The 18,779-nt window shown below is 35.7% G+C and overlaps 1 protein-coding gene across 1 annotated transcript in view; it reads left to right on the plus strand.

The window, feature by feature from the left end:
• Nucleotides 1-18,779, plus strand: part of Ifih1 (interferon induced with helicase C domain 1) — a 57,634-nt gene that overhangs the window by 19,032 nt on the left and 19,823 nt on the right. Inside the window, exons 4-5 of the mRNA XM_005393309.2 lie at nucleotides 10,386-10,490; nucleotides 15,912-16,132. Of these exons, the coding sequence (XP_005393366.1) occupies nucleotides 10,386-10,490; nucleotides 15,912-16,132 (326 nt within the window). The remainder of the gene's footprint in view (nucleotides 1-10,385; nucleotides 10,491-15,911; nucleotides 16,133-18,779) is intronic.

An 18,779-nucleotide genomic window follows, 5' to 3' on the forward strand; every position in this document is an offset into this window, starting at 1 on the left:
TTTGGTTTTTCTCCGGTACCGGGAACCGAACTCACGACCTTGCGCTTGCCAGGCAGGCGCTTTGCCGCTGAGCTAAATCCCCAGCCCCCTAATCACTATCATTAGCAACAGCGGTTCACTCTAAGACCAATTTTAATCACCTGTCTTTCACACATAGGTCAATGTATCAAAATTCTCTCACAGATAATTTTGGAGAGAAGGTGCATTCTGTCATGACATCACGGCTGGCAATTCCCCCTCCTTTCGTCTCACTATTGGCAATCAATGCTTCACATTAAAAGATGGATAATAATTAAATGTAGCAATTTTTTTTTAAAATTACCCTTTCCCAAGCTGACATAGTCATTTCTAAACAACGTTTGATCATTTCTCAGACTGTTGGTGTGATTTTAATTCTAGATGTAATAGTTCCACTTTTGGACGTGACTGGTTGTATAACAAAAATATATTACAAAGCTTTGATATTTCTTCAGACGATATTTCTCCGGAAAACACCAGAGAGACACAAAAGACACATTTGTTTTCTTCTATTAAAATACATTAATTAAAGCAAGTAAAGTTTATTGGTAATTTTAATTTTATAAATTTACAGCAAAGTGGTTCAGTCAGGTTAATTATCTGCTGTTGTTTTATCAAAACAAATAAGTAGTTATTTTAAATGGACCTTATCATACATTTCTATGAGTTAATGCCCCATAATAAAATAAAATACATGATATTTAGAAATAATTAAAATTTGAATAAACTTACTTTTATGCAAAGTTAAACAGAAAATCCCTGAAACCTTTTTGTCACTGTTAAGATTTTCCGATGAATTTAGAAATACAAATACCTCTTATTGACCAGCAGAGGGCGATGTTACACTTATAAAGAGAACAAAATTTCACTGCTGCAGTGTGGAAAATTATCATCTAACTGCAGAATATGCCATGTGTGAACACATAGTGCGCATGACTATGAATGCATGTGTATATTTTGATTTATATATTCGTTCACGTGAAAATTTTAAAATTCCACCCCAGCTAATGAGCTCACCAACCTGCTTGTTTTCAGACTTTAATACCTTCTTTTTCATATTCCCCCATATGTTCAACTCCTTAGGTTTATCCGGTGACATTATGCTTTGGAATATATTGTGGATATATTTTGCATAGATCATGTTCTGTAGGAGGGGTTTAAAAATTGACCTTTATAAAACAGCCTTCTTCTCCCTAGCCCAATCTGTTGTAGCACTTTTTTTGTTGTTGTTGTTTTGTTTTGCCTTTTTATAGACCAAAGTCCAATCTTAGATTTGGTCTATACTAATTTCTGTAAAAGTGCCACACAATTTATCCTTGCACTTGAGGACCAGAATAATGTGATACAGCAGAAACCTGTAAAAATCTAAAGATTTTCAGAATTTCTAGAAATAAAATACCATAGCATTTGAGACCTAAGTGAAGGAGATAATGGTATCATTTATAATAATACTGTCTTATAATCCCTGATGCTTCTTTAGTCCTATATTTTTAAAGATTTAACTGTTGCTAATTATTGAGAACTAAAAATACTACTGAGGCAGTTCAGAGGCAGACAGTAATTTGAGCTCAGAGAGATGCTAATGATACTTCTAGTGCTAGTGCTTGTTACAGGATTCTATAGGTTGTGTGTTACTTGAAATCTACCATAAGCTACCTGGGTCATTTATATAACTTACACTTACATAATAGTTCAAAAAGGATTACCATTCAGTTCTCAGTTATAAAGATATAGATATTTAATGAGAAAGAATTCTTCCTTGTGTGTAGCTAATACTGACTATATATATTATACACCAGGAATCGAACTCAGGACCTCATGCCTGATAGGCTGGCATTTGTGCCACTGAGCTGTATCCCCAGCTGGCTGGATTTATTTTCATAGCACCAATTTATGGCTACAAATTTAAAGATCTTTATAGCAAAGATTTCTCACAAGGGATGATTTTAATTTTACCTTGATTACTGAACCTTACCTTTTCAATTTTGGGATGTGGAGCCAGAGCAGTAGAAAGACAGAAGTGAATTGTTCAGGCTTTGGAACAGAGACACATAAGATGTGTGTATGAGACAGTATTGAGAGGAAATTCCACAAGAAGGAAGACTCATATGGCATCGTAGTTACTTTTCCCTTTGCTGAGACAAAATACCGGACAACCCAAAGTTAAAGGTTTATTTAGCTCACGGTTGGGAGAGGTTTCAGTCCATAATCAGCTGGCTCCAAGGCAGGGTGGTGGGACAGACAAAGCATCAGCAGAGAAACAGTTTATGGCAGGCACAAAGTAGCAAAAACAATCAACCACAGCTGCTTCTATCCTTTTTGGGGATGGGTAGCACTCATGCTCTTAATCCTAGTACCTTGGGCCTAGCACTGTGCCTTGAATCTAGATCTAGCCACCTCTGAAAAAGCCCCACCTATGACTACATGAGGCTGTGAGGGGACATCTAAACACAGCCATAACATTTTTCCCCTGCTCCCCTTAAGACTCACTCACAAGGTATGTAGTCCATCTCTAAGACTTTTCCAAAGTCCTAACAATTTCAGCATTGTTGAATAGTCCAAGTCTAAATTCTCTTCTGAGAGTTAAGGCAAACTCTGAGCTTTGAACTTCTGTACAAATGAAAACAAAGTGAAATACAACATTTAATGGCACAAGATAAACATTATCACTCCAAAGGACACAAATAGGGAGTACAAAGGAATGGGAAGAAATGAAGTCCAAAATCCAGCAAGGCTAACAGTAAGTCCTGTAGTTCCATTTGCAGCATCTGTCACAATCTACGGCAAGATATGAAATCCAAAGGGCTTGGGTGGCTCTGCCCTTACTTCCAGTGCTGGTAGCTCCCATGGCTTTTCTCTTGGGCTAGCTGGGTTCTCTCCTTGCAGTTTTCCTCAGATGATCCACATCCCTGGCTTCTCCAAATTTCTTGGGTCTCTGCTGCATCTTTGGCTTCACCCTCTTAGCTTCATGCACTACCCTCTCATGGGTAGACTGCCTTCCCTCCCAGGATTTCTTCTGAAATCTGTGTGGAAACCTTCCTGACCCCACAACTTTTGCATTCTACATGCATGTAAAGCCAGCACCACATGGAGGAGGCCAAGGTCTGTCACCAGCTGGAGCAGTAGCCAGGCTTCTTTCTCTTGGCTGTAGGGATTGAGTGCCTATGGAGAAAATTCAAAGGAGCAACTTTCCTAGGCCACCACCATTCTGGAACATGGTACACTGGAACTCTCTTCTCAAAGCAAAGTCTTTTACCTTTGTAACTCTGAGGCTACAACAGCTGGAGTCCTTCAGCTTCTTGTGATATCCTGAAGCCATCTTTTCTATTGTCTTCTTCTGAAATCCTTGGCTTTTTCTTTTTAGTCCTTTTGACGACAAGTTTCTCCTGTTTCTTCTTTGCACACTGTAACTTTACTGGAGCTTCCTTTCTCACTAAACTCAAACATTTTAAATCATTCTGCTGGGCTCTTTGCCCTTGATTCTCAACATAAATCTGCCTAAAAGTCCCAAACAGTAGCCATGCCACTTCCTCAACATTAGGCTGCCTTGAAATTTCTTCTGCAAGATTAATTAATCCATTGCCATTAATCTCAGTCTCAGGCAAAGTCTCTAAACACAAGCAAAATGCAGACAAACTTTCTGTCAAGCCATAACACACATCGCCTGAGGTCCAACAACCAGTGCAGTCCTTCCCAATAGAAACCTCCCGAGCCTGGTCTTTACCAGCAAGATTTCTATCAGCTATTGGAGCTCTGAGCTCTGACCAGAATCTCCCAAGTACAGCCTAAGGTGTTCCAGCTGTACTTCTTTAGCCAGCATTTCCAAACCTTCCCAAACACTTCCCTCAAGCCAGTCCCGAGGGCTCCTGAACCACATGATCAGGAAGAGTGACAGCAACAATCTCACTTCTCTGGTACCAAATTCAGCCTTAGTTACTTTTCTGGTTGTTGAGACAAAATCTCTGGCATCCAGAGTTAAAGGAGGAAAGGTTTATTTAGTTCACAGTTTGTAGAACTTTCAGTCCATAATTGGCTGGTTCCAAGCTAGGGTGACGTGGCAGACAAGGATCATAGAGGAAAAAGAGTTCATGTCAGGCAGAAACTAGCAAAGAAAGCAAGGGACAACCATAGCTCTTTCTATCCCTTATATTTCATCTAGGCTATTTAGGGAAGGTAGCACTCACATCCTTAATCCTGATGCCCTTGAGCTTGGCTTTGTACCATGAATCAATCGCAGGGTCACACACTGTAGATCCAGCCACCTTTGAAGAAGCCCCACCTATCACTGCATGAGGCTTAGACACAAGCCACTACGTATAGGAAGGGTTAGCAAAGGAGGAATATAGAACATTTTGTCTGAACCTTCAAGGTCCTGTGCTGGATTTGTAGATGGAGTTGGTAGGCAACTTTCGGGTGGCTTGAACATCAGGAGCCATAGTATAAAAGCTCAAAATATGTTCAGGAAGACACAGGAGAGGAGGACAGTTTGCTGTGAAGGGAGGGGAGTGGCAGGAGATAAGACCCATAAGATCAGTGGGAGCTCTCTAAATGCAAGTTTTACAGTTGCTTCTCCTTAGGGGGGAGCATCTCTAACAGAATTAATGCTTCATTGTCAGATAATTATGAAATAGCAGTGCATTAGCAGTGTGATTACTACTGCTGATGGATGTGGGAAAGAATGTGGCCCCCCTGCTTAGTACCATTATGCTGATACCTTGAAATTGGCCGTGGTGGAGATATTTTAACCCTGGAAGTTGATAAACACTTTTCCATCCTGCCCCTTTCCCCTGCAAAGAGCTGATTGTTGAACATTACCTGGACACCCTTTTAGATGCCTCTATTTTCACTTTCTTCCTGTATGCTTAATTCTACTTAACTCCTATAGCCTTTCTGCAATTAAATTAAAAGAGGTTTCCAAGTCATCTTTATCTACCTTGCCATTCTCAAACCTTGTCGTATACAAGATTTACTAACCACGTAGGCCCCCCGGGGATCAGTCAGGACTGAGTCCACCCTAAGACCTGCTACCTCCACCGCGGATGGGCAGCGACTGTGTGAGTCATGCCAGTGGGTGTACTTAATCTCAAAATTATATACTTTAATAACTTTCTTTCTGTATTAGGACTGCAGTCGAAATGCTCACAAGGATAGATGGTAAAATTTAAGCCAATATCATTATGCACAATTCAAATTTAATTCTGGTTGAAACATTTCAGCAGTAGAAATTCTATAAACAGGAGCAGAGGAGCTCCATGGATAGCCATGTGGGCCTGTGGCTCTAAGAGAGATTTTTCTCTTTGGGGAACTCATTTCCTAGAAGCTTGGATCCAGGAGAGAATATGCAAGGTGGGTGGAGGTGGCTTCTCTCCATTCTGCAGGAACACATGTTCCCTGGCATAGAGAGAAAAATCTGACAGACCAAAATGTGAGCGTGCGCGTGCGTGTGTGTGTGTGCGCGTGTGTGTGCGCGCGCGTGTGTGCGCGCTCGTGTGTGTGTGTGTGTGTGTGTGTGTGTGTGTGTGTAGCTCCATATATAGCGAGCTGAAAATAAAAGGGATCTATTTCTTTTGCGAAAAGATTAAATTATTTTAAAAGTAAAGGAAATCGGTATTAGCAGTAGTACGAAAGGGAGCACACGAGCCTTTGCAGTCTCTGTGCTTGTGGCCATGTGCACGCGTGTGTTCCAGGCAGAGAGGATTATGACACCGGGGGGAGGTGACACTGCTAAAATGCACGGTAAGGTCAGAACCAGAACAAACATGCAGTCACCGTGAAGAGTGAGATTAGATGACTTGAAGAGCTTGTATGCGCTCTTAGGGAGCAAAGCAGCTGGAATTTTCCTGTCTCAGCGGGCACAGAGGCCCTTTGCCTTCTCATTGTTTCCTGCTGGGATGCGAAACCACTTTTCAGAAAAGACAACCCTGGCTCCACTGAGGCAAGCAGCGAAAAGGAAGGCGAGTCCAGGGCGCAGGAAGTGCAACCGGACTAAAATAGAAGAAACAGTATCTGGATGGAAAAGTAAGGACCAATTACCCAACAAAGCTAGTTCTAAATAAACACAATGGAATTTGTTCATTATGTGTTAAACCACCATTTTCCACCAGAGGGCAGACTTTACATTAAAATAGACCTAAAAGAGGCCTTCAAGAGTTTGTTTGTTTTTTTTTAATTTTTCTTTTGAATTTTTTTAAACCAGTATCTGGTTTCAAACCGATTGAAAGATATTTTAAAGTATTAAAGACCTGGGGTATGATAATATGAAGTTTCTTGGATTTTAGTTACTATTTCTGCCATATTAGCAAAATATTCAAGAAGTGATCCCAAGCAGGCACTTTTTCCATGACCCGTCGATTGGTCTTAGACATATAGTGTCATCGTAAGCAAAACTGTGAGTTTTTATATTGTTTACAAAATAATTAGAGAAAATTCTCTCTCTTAACTGAACTAGTACAATTTTCTTTCACTCCAGTAGAACTTGCTGGGAATAACTACTTTTAACTGAAATTACTGTTAGAATTTTCATAGATAGCTTAGATATTTCCCCTAGAGGAGATAACACCTATATAAAAGCTAACTAAATCTATGACAGACTCTTAACTAGTATACTCAACTCTGTAAAGACACAATTTTCGGAGAATTTAAGACTTATTTTTCTCCAAGATTCTTTTCCTTGATTGAACAGAATCGTTCTTATAACAAATAAAAAGGAAAAGCTGCTATCCATATCTTTTTAAACAAGGTCAGATCACTGGATAGCAGTCGCCAGGTTGTCACTTCTGACCCCATTATTTTTTATGGCAATACCCTGCTCCAATTGACTGCTTTGTATATTCTACTTTGAAATCATATACACAGAATTTACCGTATTAGAACCTAAGTCCAGATTGATATACCTTGAAAAGTACAAAGAACAAGATAACCCTAAAGAAATCAATTGCAGGAAGTTTTTGGTGCATAAGCTCAATATGTTGGTTTGTTATTAGCATCACAAAACACTTGGCTGATCTTGCTTCTTGGTGTGTGTGTGTGTGATAAATTCTTAAGTGAATGCAGGAGTGAAATCTTTGAAGAAGACATTTTCATCATTATGAGAGCTACAATATGTTTTATTTTATTTATCTTTAAATTTATTTCCTTTAGTACTTAATACTTCTAAGAAAGGAAAAAATCAAAATGCATAAGATTTTGCTGCCTAGGAAACTAAATTATTTTTGTGTGGAGAAGCTAGAGATTTATATACTCTTAAAGTGACAAAGAAATAGAGCTGTACGTATTCCCTTTTATTTTTATAATAATCTCTAGCAGAAATATTGCAATTAATTTTGTGCAATCGAGACAGAAGTGTTCCTTTTTTTACTTGTGTCCAAAATGAGCATGGACACTGAAATGTAAAGTTAGTTGACAATCTATCATTGATTCAGAAATGTTAGCAAGGTATAATAATCTTGCTGTTTTCTATTTTGCTTGAAAAGATAAACTTTGCTTTAATTTTGGTGGAAAATTTGACTTTACAATGAAAATCTCTGTTGCTTTTTTTTAAGGTAACTTTCATTTCATTTAGCACTATAGATAACAAAATTGTCTGCTTGTTTACAGAGCTTGACACTATTTTTCAGCTGTGCTTAATTAACATTGGATAAAAATCCTCTGGAACCCTGGATGAGGATTCAGAAAATGAGAAGTCTGATCAGTAGCTGTGTGGTGTGGATTAATCTTTTAACCTCTCTGAGTCTTGATTTCAGTCTGTACAGAGCTGATAATAGGTACTACATAGAGGATGTTGAGAGCATTAAAACAAAACTTACAATATGTCTGTGAAAACTGTCAGCTGTGACACATTGCAGATTTGATTGTGAGATCAAAATAATCCAGATAATGAATTTAACAATACCCTATCCTGAGTAGCAACTTTCTTTATTATTAATAAATTACTTGTGTGGACCACATCAGTAGTTCCCTTGTAAAATGCATATTAGCAAAAAGCTTGGAGAAAGTCTTTATGTGAACAAGCAGTAGGTTTAAAATTCTTGTTTAACTGCTAGTGATTAGAAAACAAAGTGAAAATAAAATATAATTTCCATTTCTGTTATATTTAATGGAGAACTTAATGATATTAATATTGGTTTTTGTTACTAATTTTGGTATTCTTTTCAGTTCTCCATTTAAAACAGTAAATGAAAGTACGTCAAAATTTACTGTTTTGCCTCAAAAATCTTGGCCTATATTTTCAGATCTGGAATTATCCTTGCAGTGACATTTTCCTCATCTCATTTTACACCTTGCCTTTTCCTTACAAAATCATATTCTCTTTTCATCAGTACATCTGCCCAAAACACTCTTCGACTTGACAGTTCTATCCCACACTCGCCTCTGAGCTTCTAACAAGACATACCTCTGGGAATTGCAAAGTGCCATATTTAAAATCTCTCAGTGAGATATACAGGTTTCCCTGTGTGATCATAAGGGATTCCTCAAATCTGAGTTTTAGAGCTAATCTATGACAACTGATAAGCACAGTATTTTCACATTAGTGTATTTATGTTGTGCTAATATACTTAAACAGTATGTATGTCAACTGAGAATTTCCCCAGAACTTTCTTATCAGCTTTCTTTTAATTTTTAAGAAAGAAGTCATATACATTTGATCAGCATTGGCTGAAATTGGACCTCCAAGCTAAAAAGGCTTAGCCAAATTGGAGAGAAGGTGTCTTAGATATCACAAATATTCAATGGAATATTAGTCTGCAATAAAAAGGAAGAAATTACCGATATACAACATGGAAGAGTTTCAGTTTTATGCTAAATTAAAGAAGCCAGACAAAGATTACATATTGTATGAATCCAGTCTGAATGATCAATACTACAAAGATAGAAACCAGATTAGTGCTTGCCCAGGGATACCAGGAGGGCATGCATTAACATGGAGCTTAGGGCTAGTTTTTGGAGTGATAAAAAAAGTCTTCATTGTAATAGTACTTGCAAAGTGTACACATTTATCAAATTTATCAAATTATACACCTAAAAAGAGTGACCCTTACAGAGTACAAATAATACCTCTCTGACTTGAAAAATTAACTGATTTGTTTTTTTAAAAAAACAATATACTTGTAGCTTTGAGTTGTGTAGCATCTCTTTCTGGAGAAGTTGTATTATTATGTATAGGATGTGTCTGTTTTTCATTTCCACATCTTTCCCTAAATGTCTGACAGCAACAGTTATAAATAACTAAAGGTTAACAGTATAACTTATTAGTGTATTAAGGAACTTTAGGGTGAAATGATACTAATGTGTAAATATTATGAAATGCTATTAAATGAAAACATTATTAGGTAGAGTGTCTACCCTAGTACCATGCTGATTACTTGATTTTTATTTTCCAAACATCAGCAAGTAAGCTACTTCTCCACAGACATTTTGTACTTAATATTACTTAATGGTTATCAACTTCTGTGAGGTAAATGATATTAGGCACATTTTAAATAACAGGGGTATAGAATGAGAGCAGTGTCAACAACAAATCTCACAAGTCCTTGTTTCAAAACCAGCGCTAGAAAACACAGCACTCTTTTGACTGGTTTAACACTAGTTTTAATTCTTGAGGATGAGATTGCATGTCTTTGGAAATAAGTTATATTGAAGAAATTCTTCCTTTTAGGAAAGATTTTCAAGGAGAACTGATATTGACTTCTGAAAATAAAAATGGGGATGAAGTGAAAGCTATGTACTAGCCATTCAAACTGAGTGTAACTCTCTGATTTAAATCTATACAATTTAATTACAGTAAAGAAAAACATTTATTTCTAACCTCACATAAGCTTAATATGGTCATGATACCAGGCAGCCGTGATGGTCTTCTTGAGAATTTTTCTGATGTTTTAAATGAATGTTTATCACTGAACTATTATTTTTTTCAACTGATCAGTACAGTCAGATTTTTAGAATTTATTAGTTCACCGCTACTTCACATGAAAATAGCTCAATGGTTTCTATATAATAGTTTTTGTTTAAAAGCCATTACCAAGTGTAAATATTCTTTTTGGGGGGCAAAATTTACAAGTAGAGAGATGACAAAAAACATAAATCTTTAAAATGTTTGCATTCGTTCTCTTATTGGATGTACAGCACTTCAAGTAGGTAATATGTATTTGAGTCACCATCCGGCAGCTGCTCATCCATAGTAGATTTAAAAAAAAAAAAAAAAAAAACTATAGCCTGCCAGAAAGTCTTACCTTTTGTTTGTAATTGTCTGGGTATGGCTTCTCCACTGGAACTGAACTGTATGTGCTGTGTGCTGTAGAGGTGTGCAGCTAAAATACGTTTATTCTTAGAAATATTTTTAAAATATTTTAAAATGTTTTCCTTTGCAGAATCAGACACAAGTTTGGCAGAAGGAAGTGTCAGCTGCTTAGATGAAAGTCTTGGACATAACAGCAACATGGGCAGTGATTCAGGCACCATGGGAAGTGATTCAGGTACTGCCTAACTGTTGTGTAAACCTTAAAAAGTGTGAAATAAGACACCATATAGTGGAATGCATGGGGGCTGTTCATACCCTCCCTAATGTATTTATGCAATTAAAGCAATTCTTTTCTGCACGGAGTCGTTTTGGAATTTTGCCATTTACTTTCTTTAAAAGTGCAACTTACAAAAGTCTTAGAACCAAACTCTAATTTTCATCCATTACATATCTTTTTGGACTTGTATGTCCCACATTTCCTAAAACCATGTCTTTTTAGTTATTTGGACCACACTTAAACTCTGGATGCAGTTGGTACACTTAACTATCTCCAAATGCTACTTTTTATCAGAATTTATTTTAAATAAAAAAGTAATGCTATAAATAAAAGAAAGGGCTAGAGATAACAAGGTAAGACCTCTCTTTAGAAGAGCTGGAAATTACATTCAATTCAGAGTCCCAGTCTGTATACATAGCCTTTAAATAGGAGTAGAGCTTATAAAATATTTCATTCACTAAATGAAACTTTCAGCAGATTATTTCCAAATGACCCACCATGTTGGTTGTTAATCACACCAACAATAAGTGAGTGCACCTCTACTCAACACCCACACCTTCATCAGTACCTTGTCTTATCAGATTTCCTACTTGTCAGTTTGGTAGGATCACATTATTTCTTTCTATTTCTTGAATGTGTATTCTGTGATTACTGTTGAGCTGAATTGTTATCATCTCTTAAGTGTGAGTGATGGGTTATGGCCTATCTTTTATACACAGCTCTATATTTGCCCATATGCTTTAAGTAATTCTTAATTATAGCTAATATATAACAAACAAAAATGCTTTGTAGTGTGTTCAGATATAAAAGCAGGGGAAAATTGACAAATTAAGAAACAAATCATTTTATTCTTTATTTGTGACTGACTTGTTTTCACTTTAAAAAATTCTATAATTCAGATCATCCTGCACCTTTAGAATGACAGAAATATAAACAAACAAGAGGCCTAAGAGGGAAAAATAGTTTACATAGACATGGTCATCTGCTAAAAATGTTCTACACTGGATTGGATCACTGCTTCTTTTTATATAGTTTTTTTTCTCATAATCACAGTCTTGAATCACTTAGAATAAGGTGTAGTAGTTTGAGGAAAGCCAATTCACCAAACATCAGTCATAACTTTAATTGTAATTTATAAGGCTTAATCATTTTATAATCAATTCAATCTGTGTTCATTAAGTTCTTGCCATGTGCTTATTTGTATAGATTGTATTTGTTTTTCTATCATCATGAAATTGTTAAATTTAATAATTAACATTTATACTACATTTTATTGATTCTCGATCTCAAAATATACTCTAGGTAATATTTAACATCTCTCTGGATTGTTTTAAGCTTCTGGACTTCATCCTAATTTTTATTTGTCTAAGTAAGGGCTTTTCAACTATATTTATTCATTCAATAAATATTTAAAGCATACACTCTATGTGCAAAGCATCTTGCCTATTTAGAGCTGCTAGCTAATGTATTTGCTGATTTCTAGCCTTCACTGTGGCATGAAAGACGTGATAAATCCAAATACAACTACTTTTGGAAAGCAAATACATTTTCAAAGACAAATACCTCTGTAAGACAAACATGTTCTCAAGGGACATTATTGAAATTTTGATGGGTCAGTGTCTAAAAACAAATAATTGCTTTGCCTAGTGGGTAGTAAAATTCTGAAATAATAAAAATATTAAATTCCTTACCCACAGGTGCATGCTATAGTTGAAATAACAGTCAATTTGATAAAACACTTTTGTAAATGTATGACATATCAAATGCATAATGAGCCATTAAAAAGTATTAAAGTGTTTTACTATTATGTTTTAACCTTTGAGGTTTACATAAAAAATATCCTATTTGATATGTCCTTCATCTTTCTTCAGAAATCGTATAGTACACCATAAGACCATAGAAATAAACCAACATGACCACATTATGCTCTCTGTGGAGTATTATACCAGAGCAAGGTATAATTACTGGTTCTTTTAAAGTTCAACCATTCTAATTGTATTAAGAAACATGTTTCCCATTACCCATTTTCAGAGAGAGATACTGCTTCTCAAAGAGTGGCAATGTTTGTGTCAACACACATTGGCCTGATATGTAGAAAGTGTTTCCTTACTATTTTGAGGTAATGCCTATTAATATCTGTCCAAGTGGAATGGTGTATTTTTCTGTGGTTACATACCATAGGTAAAGGAATACTTTGTCGATTTCAAACACATGCGGTGACAGACCTTTTCTCTCCAAGAATAACTCAGCTGTCAAAATCAATGTGAGAATGAAATTTGCCACATGGTGTAGTTCCAATAGAATATTATTATTTAAACCCTATTTGATTTCATTTTTTTGACCATTTCTGTAGTGTAATATGCTTTAAGGTCTTCAATCAGTGTTTTACAATGTAATTCAAAGCCTGTGTGTGTTTTAAGGACTATTTTCATTATTGTGTTTAATTTATTATGCTGTTCAGAGAGGCAAAAATAAACAAACAAGCAAAAATCCAAACTTCTTTTTTTATAAAGGAAATTGGCTCCTGGCTCACTGATATCAGCCCAGTTTTCTCCTTCTGGTTACAGGGAAGAGAAACTCTTTTTTCATTATGTGGATAAATTCTCCCTTCCTCTGTCAGATGATGTGATAAGAAACCAGGCTGAATATTTAACACGCATCCAGCTCTTTTTCTTTGGATGCTGTTCTCACACTGAATCCAACTCTATTTTTTTCCTTATCCACTGTGTACTTCTCTCTTAAACTTGAGGATGCCCATCATGTCTCCTAGTCTTGATTCAAAAATGTGGAAGATTGTGGAGGTATCTAGCTGACCAGATACCTTAGTGCAGCGGCACAGTTCACGAGACTGAAGTTCTTGAAACAATGACTATAAGTTGGCAGTGCATGACAGATAATAGGTGCTCAGTAAATATTTACTGTGAATGAATTTGTAGTGCACAAGCAGTTAATTATCAGTACAACTTCATTCTGGAGTTTGATTTTGGAGTTACACTGTGAACCCAGTAGACCTTTTAACATTTTACCTCTTCTTAAATTTATTAGTACAGTAAATATCTAGTATGGGATAAGTGATATTGATACCTACTATTTGGACTTGGTTTTAAATTCCTGGAATAGACACTTAGAACATTAGTATATGTTTCTCTTTTTAATTATGTCACTCAAGGATATAATAGTTTGAAAGATAAAAGGGGAAATAATTATTAAAAAGCAAAGCCATTATGAGGAAGACAAAATTTTATTGCTTTTAAAAATCTATGCAGAAATTTCCAGAGGGAAAATCAACAAAGAGAATGCACTGATATCTTCTAACAAATTTCTTATATCAAATGACAATTTAGCAAGTTTAGACTCCTGGATCTTGGTTTAAACATCTTTGAAAATACATCTTCCTTTATAAACTCATAAATATTTTAGGTTGTTTTTGGAATGTTACATGATATATGCTCATAATGGAGGTGAAATATTAGGATTTAGATTACCTATAAAACCACTTAGTAGAGAAGTAATGTTCTTAAATAAATCCAAATTTTACCTAAACAAAATGAACTGTTATAAGTACTACAGAGTTCAAAACAAACACAGATAGAATACTTGTAAATACTTGCGTTTTAGGGCTAGGGATTTAGCTCAGCAGCACAGCGCCTGCCTGACAAGCGCGAGGTTGTGAGTTCGATTCCCAGTAAAGGAAAAGACAAAAGAACAAACAAAAAAATGTGCATTTTAAATGCTGATGATCTTATATGAGTTTTTCATGACAGTCATATTAAATTAAGTGAATCAGATGATCTGCAAATAACTTAATGCATTGCATCTGTCTTTACGCATCCATATAGAAAGCAAATTTCCTGCCAGGTGAGTGGATGATTCTTGCTAAGTGGTATTTGGTGTGAATTTTCCTGTCTATTCAAATAGCGCTGTTACAGCAAGTTACAGCTCACTCACGCAGAATCATTCAGTTGGTGAGATGAAGCCATCAGCAAGATTTTAGAAGTTAATGGGATTATATTAGTTTAGCTTTAGTGCAATCATTGAAAAGAGAAAGAGCATGCTGGTAAGAACTCTCACCTCACTTTTTCTGGTGATTATATAAAACATACAATTGAATTTGAAATTAGTATATTTATTTTGTAAGCTTTTAAACTATACATTTTTAGATCTTTCTCCTTGGCAAGCAGATAAACGTGGTTACTTCTAGATAAAATATAGTTGTCAAGATATGTTATAATAATCTTATTCTTATATTCCTAAAATTAATATGTTAGGCCTACTTTATCATTACTATTGATTTATAAAAATCTGTTATTTGTAAATATTTTTAATATTTTGCTTTAGATTTCAGGAACATTATTAATATGCAGAGAAATACAAATAAGGAAGTTACAGAGATCACAAATCAAAACTAATTGGCACAATTAACCATAATTTAGCTCCAAGCAATAAAATTACTTTTACCATCAAGTGAAAACCTAGCAATTAAAGGGTAGCATGGGAAGACTTTTTCTCCTACTCTCTGGATACTGCATTGTACAATCCGACTTCCTCAAGAGGGAAAGAGCACTACACACACACAGGGACCCAGCTGGTACGCTGCAGGTTCCTCATCGACACACTCACCCAACGGCTGATCAAAATACTTTTTGTTCTAAACACGTACTTTTTTCTCATCATTGTGTCCTAGATAATACAAAATAACAACTATTTACATAGCATTTACATTGCATTATAAGTAATCTAAAAATTATTTGAAGGGTATGGGGGAATGTGGTGAAATTTTGATATCCACAGGAGTTTTTGAATCAGTCCTCCACAGATATAAGGACTCTATGTATATATATGCTTTTTTTGGCATTTAGTCATCAGACAAATTTTTAACCATTGAAAGAGCCAATATCCGCTGAATATCTTCTTAGTAGTAAAAGATAAAAGTGATACAGATCCAGGAGGACTAATGAATCCTTCTGTCCTCGTTCCTCTTGATTTTTTAGGTTCAAGGGCTAAGAAAAACAAGTAAGGCATAATGGCTAACAACGGAAAGAAGTCTGATGCATTAACAACGATCACTGTCAGTCTTTCACCAGAGCATTTTCTGTAAATGCCTCTGGATTTGCCCACTCTCCGAAAACACATCCCTAGCTCTTTCACTCTCGGGCCTCCGTACTGTTAACTCACTCCCTTTGCAGCCCCAACCCTTGCTCCACTTTGGGTTATAACCTGCAAGTGCAGAGGAGATGCTGATTTATGGGTACAGAAAACAAAAAGGGTTGGTTTGAAAAAGGAGCCTAAGCCACAGAGGCCTATGTTCAATGACAGGCTTCCTAGCCTTCGTTATGTTACTATCCTTTTTTTATTCTTGCCCTTTCTAACTTCCTGCAGATGAAGAGGATGTGGCGAAAAGAGCATCTCCTGAGCCAGAACTGAAGCTCAGGTCTTACCAAATGGAAGTTGCCCAGCCAGCCGTGGAAGGGAAGAATGTCATCATATGCCTCCCCACAGGCAGTGGGAAAACCAGAGTGGCCGTTTACATTACCAAGGACCACTTGGATAAGAAGAAGCAAGCATCTGAGCCTGGAAAAGTCATAGTGCTTGTCAATAAGGTACTCAAGCAACACGCATGTCACATCACTTCTTCATTTTCCTTTTATTATTCTAAAGCTTTTCTGTAATAACATTTGTAGCTGTATAACATGGAGATTTAATTTAATTAGGCATAATGTCAAAATAAGCTATTTATTTTACTTTTTGAAACCTTTTTTTTTTTTTTTTGGTACTGGGAATCCCACTCAAGACCTTGCACTTGCCAGGCAGTATTTCTTTTACTTTTAAACTTAGCTTTATAGATATGACTAGTAAAGGATTAGCCTTAAAATGGAATTCTTTCTATAAAGCCAGAACATTAAATTCATGTAGGTATAGCCTATATATAACTATTGTATTTACCAAAGTATACTTCAAGATCAACTGTTTAAAGTCATCATTACATATAAACATGAGTGATCTGAAAATATCTCTGAAATCTAGATCAAATACTATCTTTTAGAGTCTCCTTAAAAATTGACACTTACTCAAAGATGGCCAGACCTCTTCATCCAGACTATATTATGATGTAGTTTGAAGTAATAAAAAGTAAGTTAAATAAATATTTAGTTTATTTATATCAAGGTAAATATATAAGTACTATTCAAAGATTATACGTACTATATACATGTAACATTAAAGGCAACTGAAGTTTTTCTTTGATAATTCGTATCTTGTATCTGAACGTTTCTTCATTATAAAACAAAACCTAGCTATTTGAGCTTTATTTACACAAATGAGAATTTATTAATTTATAAATTTATAGATCAATAATATTGTTCTTCCATTTTATGGAATAAATTTAAGTATACTATTCACAAGCAGGAGTAGTCTTTTTTCTCCTCTTATGTTTTCATTTGCATAAAATATAGCAAGACTATAAAACTTCCCATTTTTTAGATTTCTGTTATAACAAAACTTTTAACTCCAACCTGCTTTCCAATACTAAGGAATACACTCAGAATCCATACTTTGAGTAAGTTCTGTCATGTAATCCCAAATGCATTTTGTGTATACCTGCTAAGCCGAAGCAGCTGTCTTTTACACACTTACCTCCACTTTTAGAACACTTTTATTTATTTACTTATTTTGCTGATAATGATTATTCATTAGACTGTGTTTATCCATAGTTTTTCACATATTCCCTTTACAAATGATAGTACCTTTTAAAGTAAAATAATTTAGAATCCTATTTTGACCTCCCAGTTTAGTTCTGACAAGTTATTTACCTTAGTTGATTCATCATAAATAATCATCAAAATAATACCTATCATGTTCTGAAGTTCAAATTAGATTGTATATATGTGTAGGGAAAAAAAATCTACTAATGGACTCAAAAATATTAACTCTTTCTTCCATCCTTTCACTTCACCTTTATAACTAAGGAGATAAACACTCTAGCCAGAATACTTCTACTCAGAAGTTCCAGGTGTAGAGAAAAGAACAAAGTTAATTGGATTCAAAGCTACTTCAGTTAATATTTTTATACCATTTGATCGGTTTGTCATTTTCTCAAGTTCAGTCTCACCATACCTCTCAAAGGGCATTTTTCCCGATTATCCATTTTTTAGTTCTACAACTTCCTCTAAACCACACAGACCCACAGGGTAGGAGTTATTTTTCATTCATTTCCTTCTGTTGTTTTCCTTATCTGTTATTTTCTTATCAGAGCTGGAAGCATCCTTCGAGATCCAGTTTTCTTCCTTTGCAGAATGGTTATCTCACTCCTGGGTAACTTCCAGATATCAAGGCAATCTCTTTCCTAAAAAGACAGATCTAGCCCTTTGCTGAACAACTGATACTGTTAGAAAGTCACACACATATTAAACCAATTTTGTTTCTCTGAAACCCATAGCCATTGGTTATAATTCTTTCCTCTGTGATTATCTAGAGTGAATCCTCATGCTCCTGCCTCTTAGTAGCGCTTCACAAAGAATATCTTGTGAGTCCTGTGTTATTTTTCTTTCCTGCCCCCTGAGGTACGTGTGTACAGTTCTTTCAGTTGTACATATGGCATGGTTTCCAGATGCCTCCATTCTAAGTTCTCCTGCTCATTAAGTCATTTATCTAGAACCTTTTTAAAACACAGTGTCCAGAGAAAGAAAATGCTACAGACATAGTCATACCATAACAGAGTATATGAGAGATGAGATTCCACCCTTACTCTGCCCATGACTGGCTTGTCCTTGGCAACCACAAACTCGTCTGCACCTTGCTGTACTCAAAATCTTAAGTTTCTGTTCACTTGAAATCTGTGAAGCTACAGTTCTCTTATTTTTGTGACATTCATTTTAAGCTTAAATGCAAATACTTAGGTTTACCTTTTGAAACTATTCATTTTGTTTGATCATTTCAGGCCCTGTGTTTTTGTGTGTGTCTAATGTCCCTCCCTTTCCATAAGATCCCCTTCTCTCGATGCTGTATTCTACTCAGAAATCTCTCATCCCATCAGATATAGGTGATTCTTGTGTATAGGTATGTTCAAGTACTAATGTATCTCTCTTATTCATGGCACTACCGTGTGAACATGTGAGGATATAACGCTAATCCCTGATGTGTTTCCCTATTGTTTTCTCCTCAGACTTCCTGGGAATCTCTGCACCACTTCTACCATTTGTTCCATAATTGTTAACTGCCTCATATCTTTTAATTTTAAAATAATTTCAG

This window comes from Chinchilla lanigera, unplaced genomic scaffold (genome assembly GCF_000276665.1).
Source record: "Chinchilla lanigera isolate Chin_1 unplaced genomic scaffold, ChiLan1.0 scaffold00048, whole genome shotgun sequence".
Classification (NCBI taxonomy): Eukaryota; Metazoa; Chordata; class Mammalia; order Rodentia; family Chinchillidae; genus Chinchilla; species Chinchilla lanigera.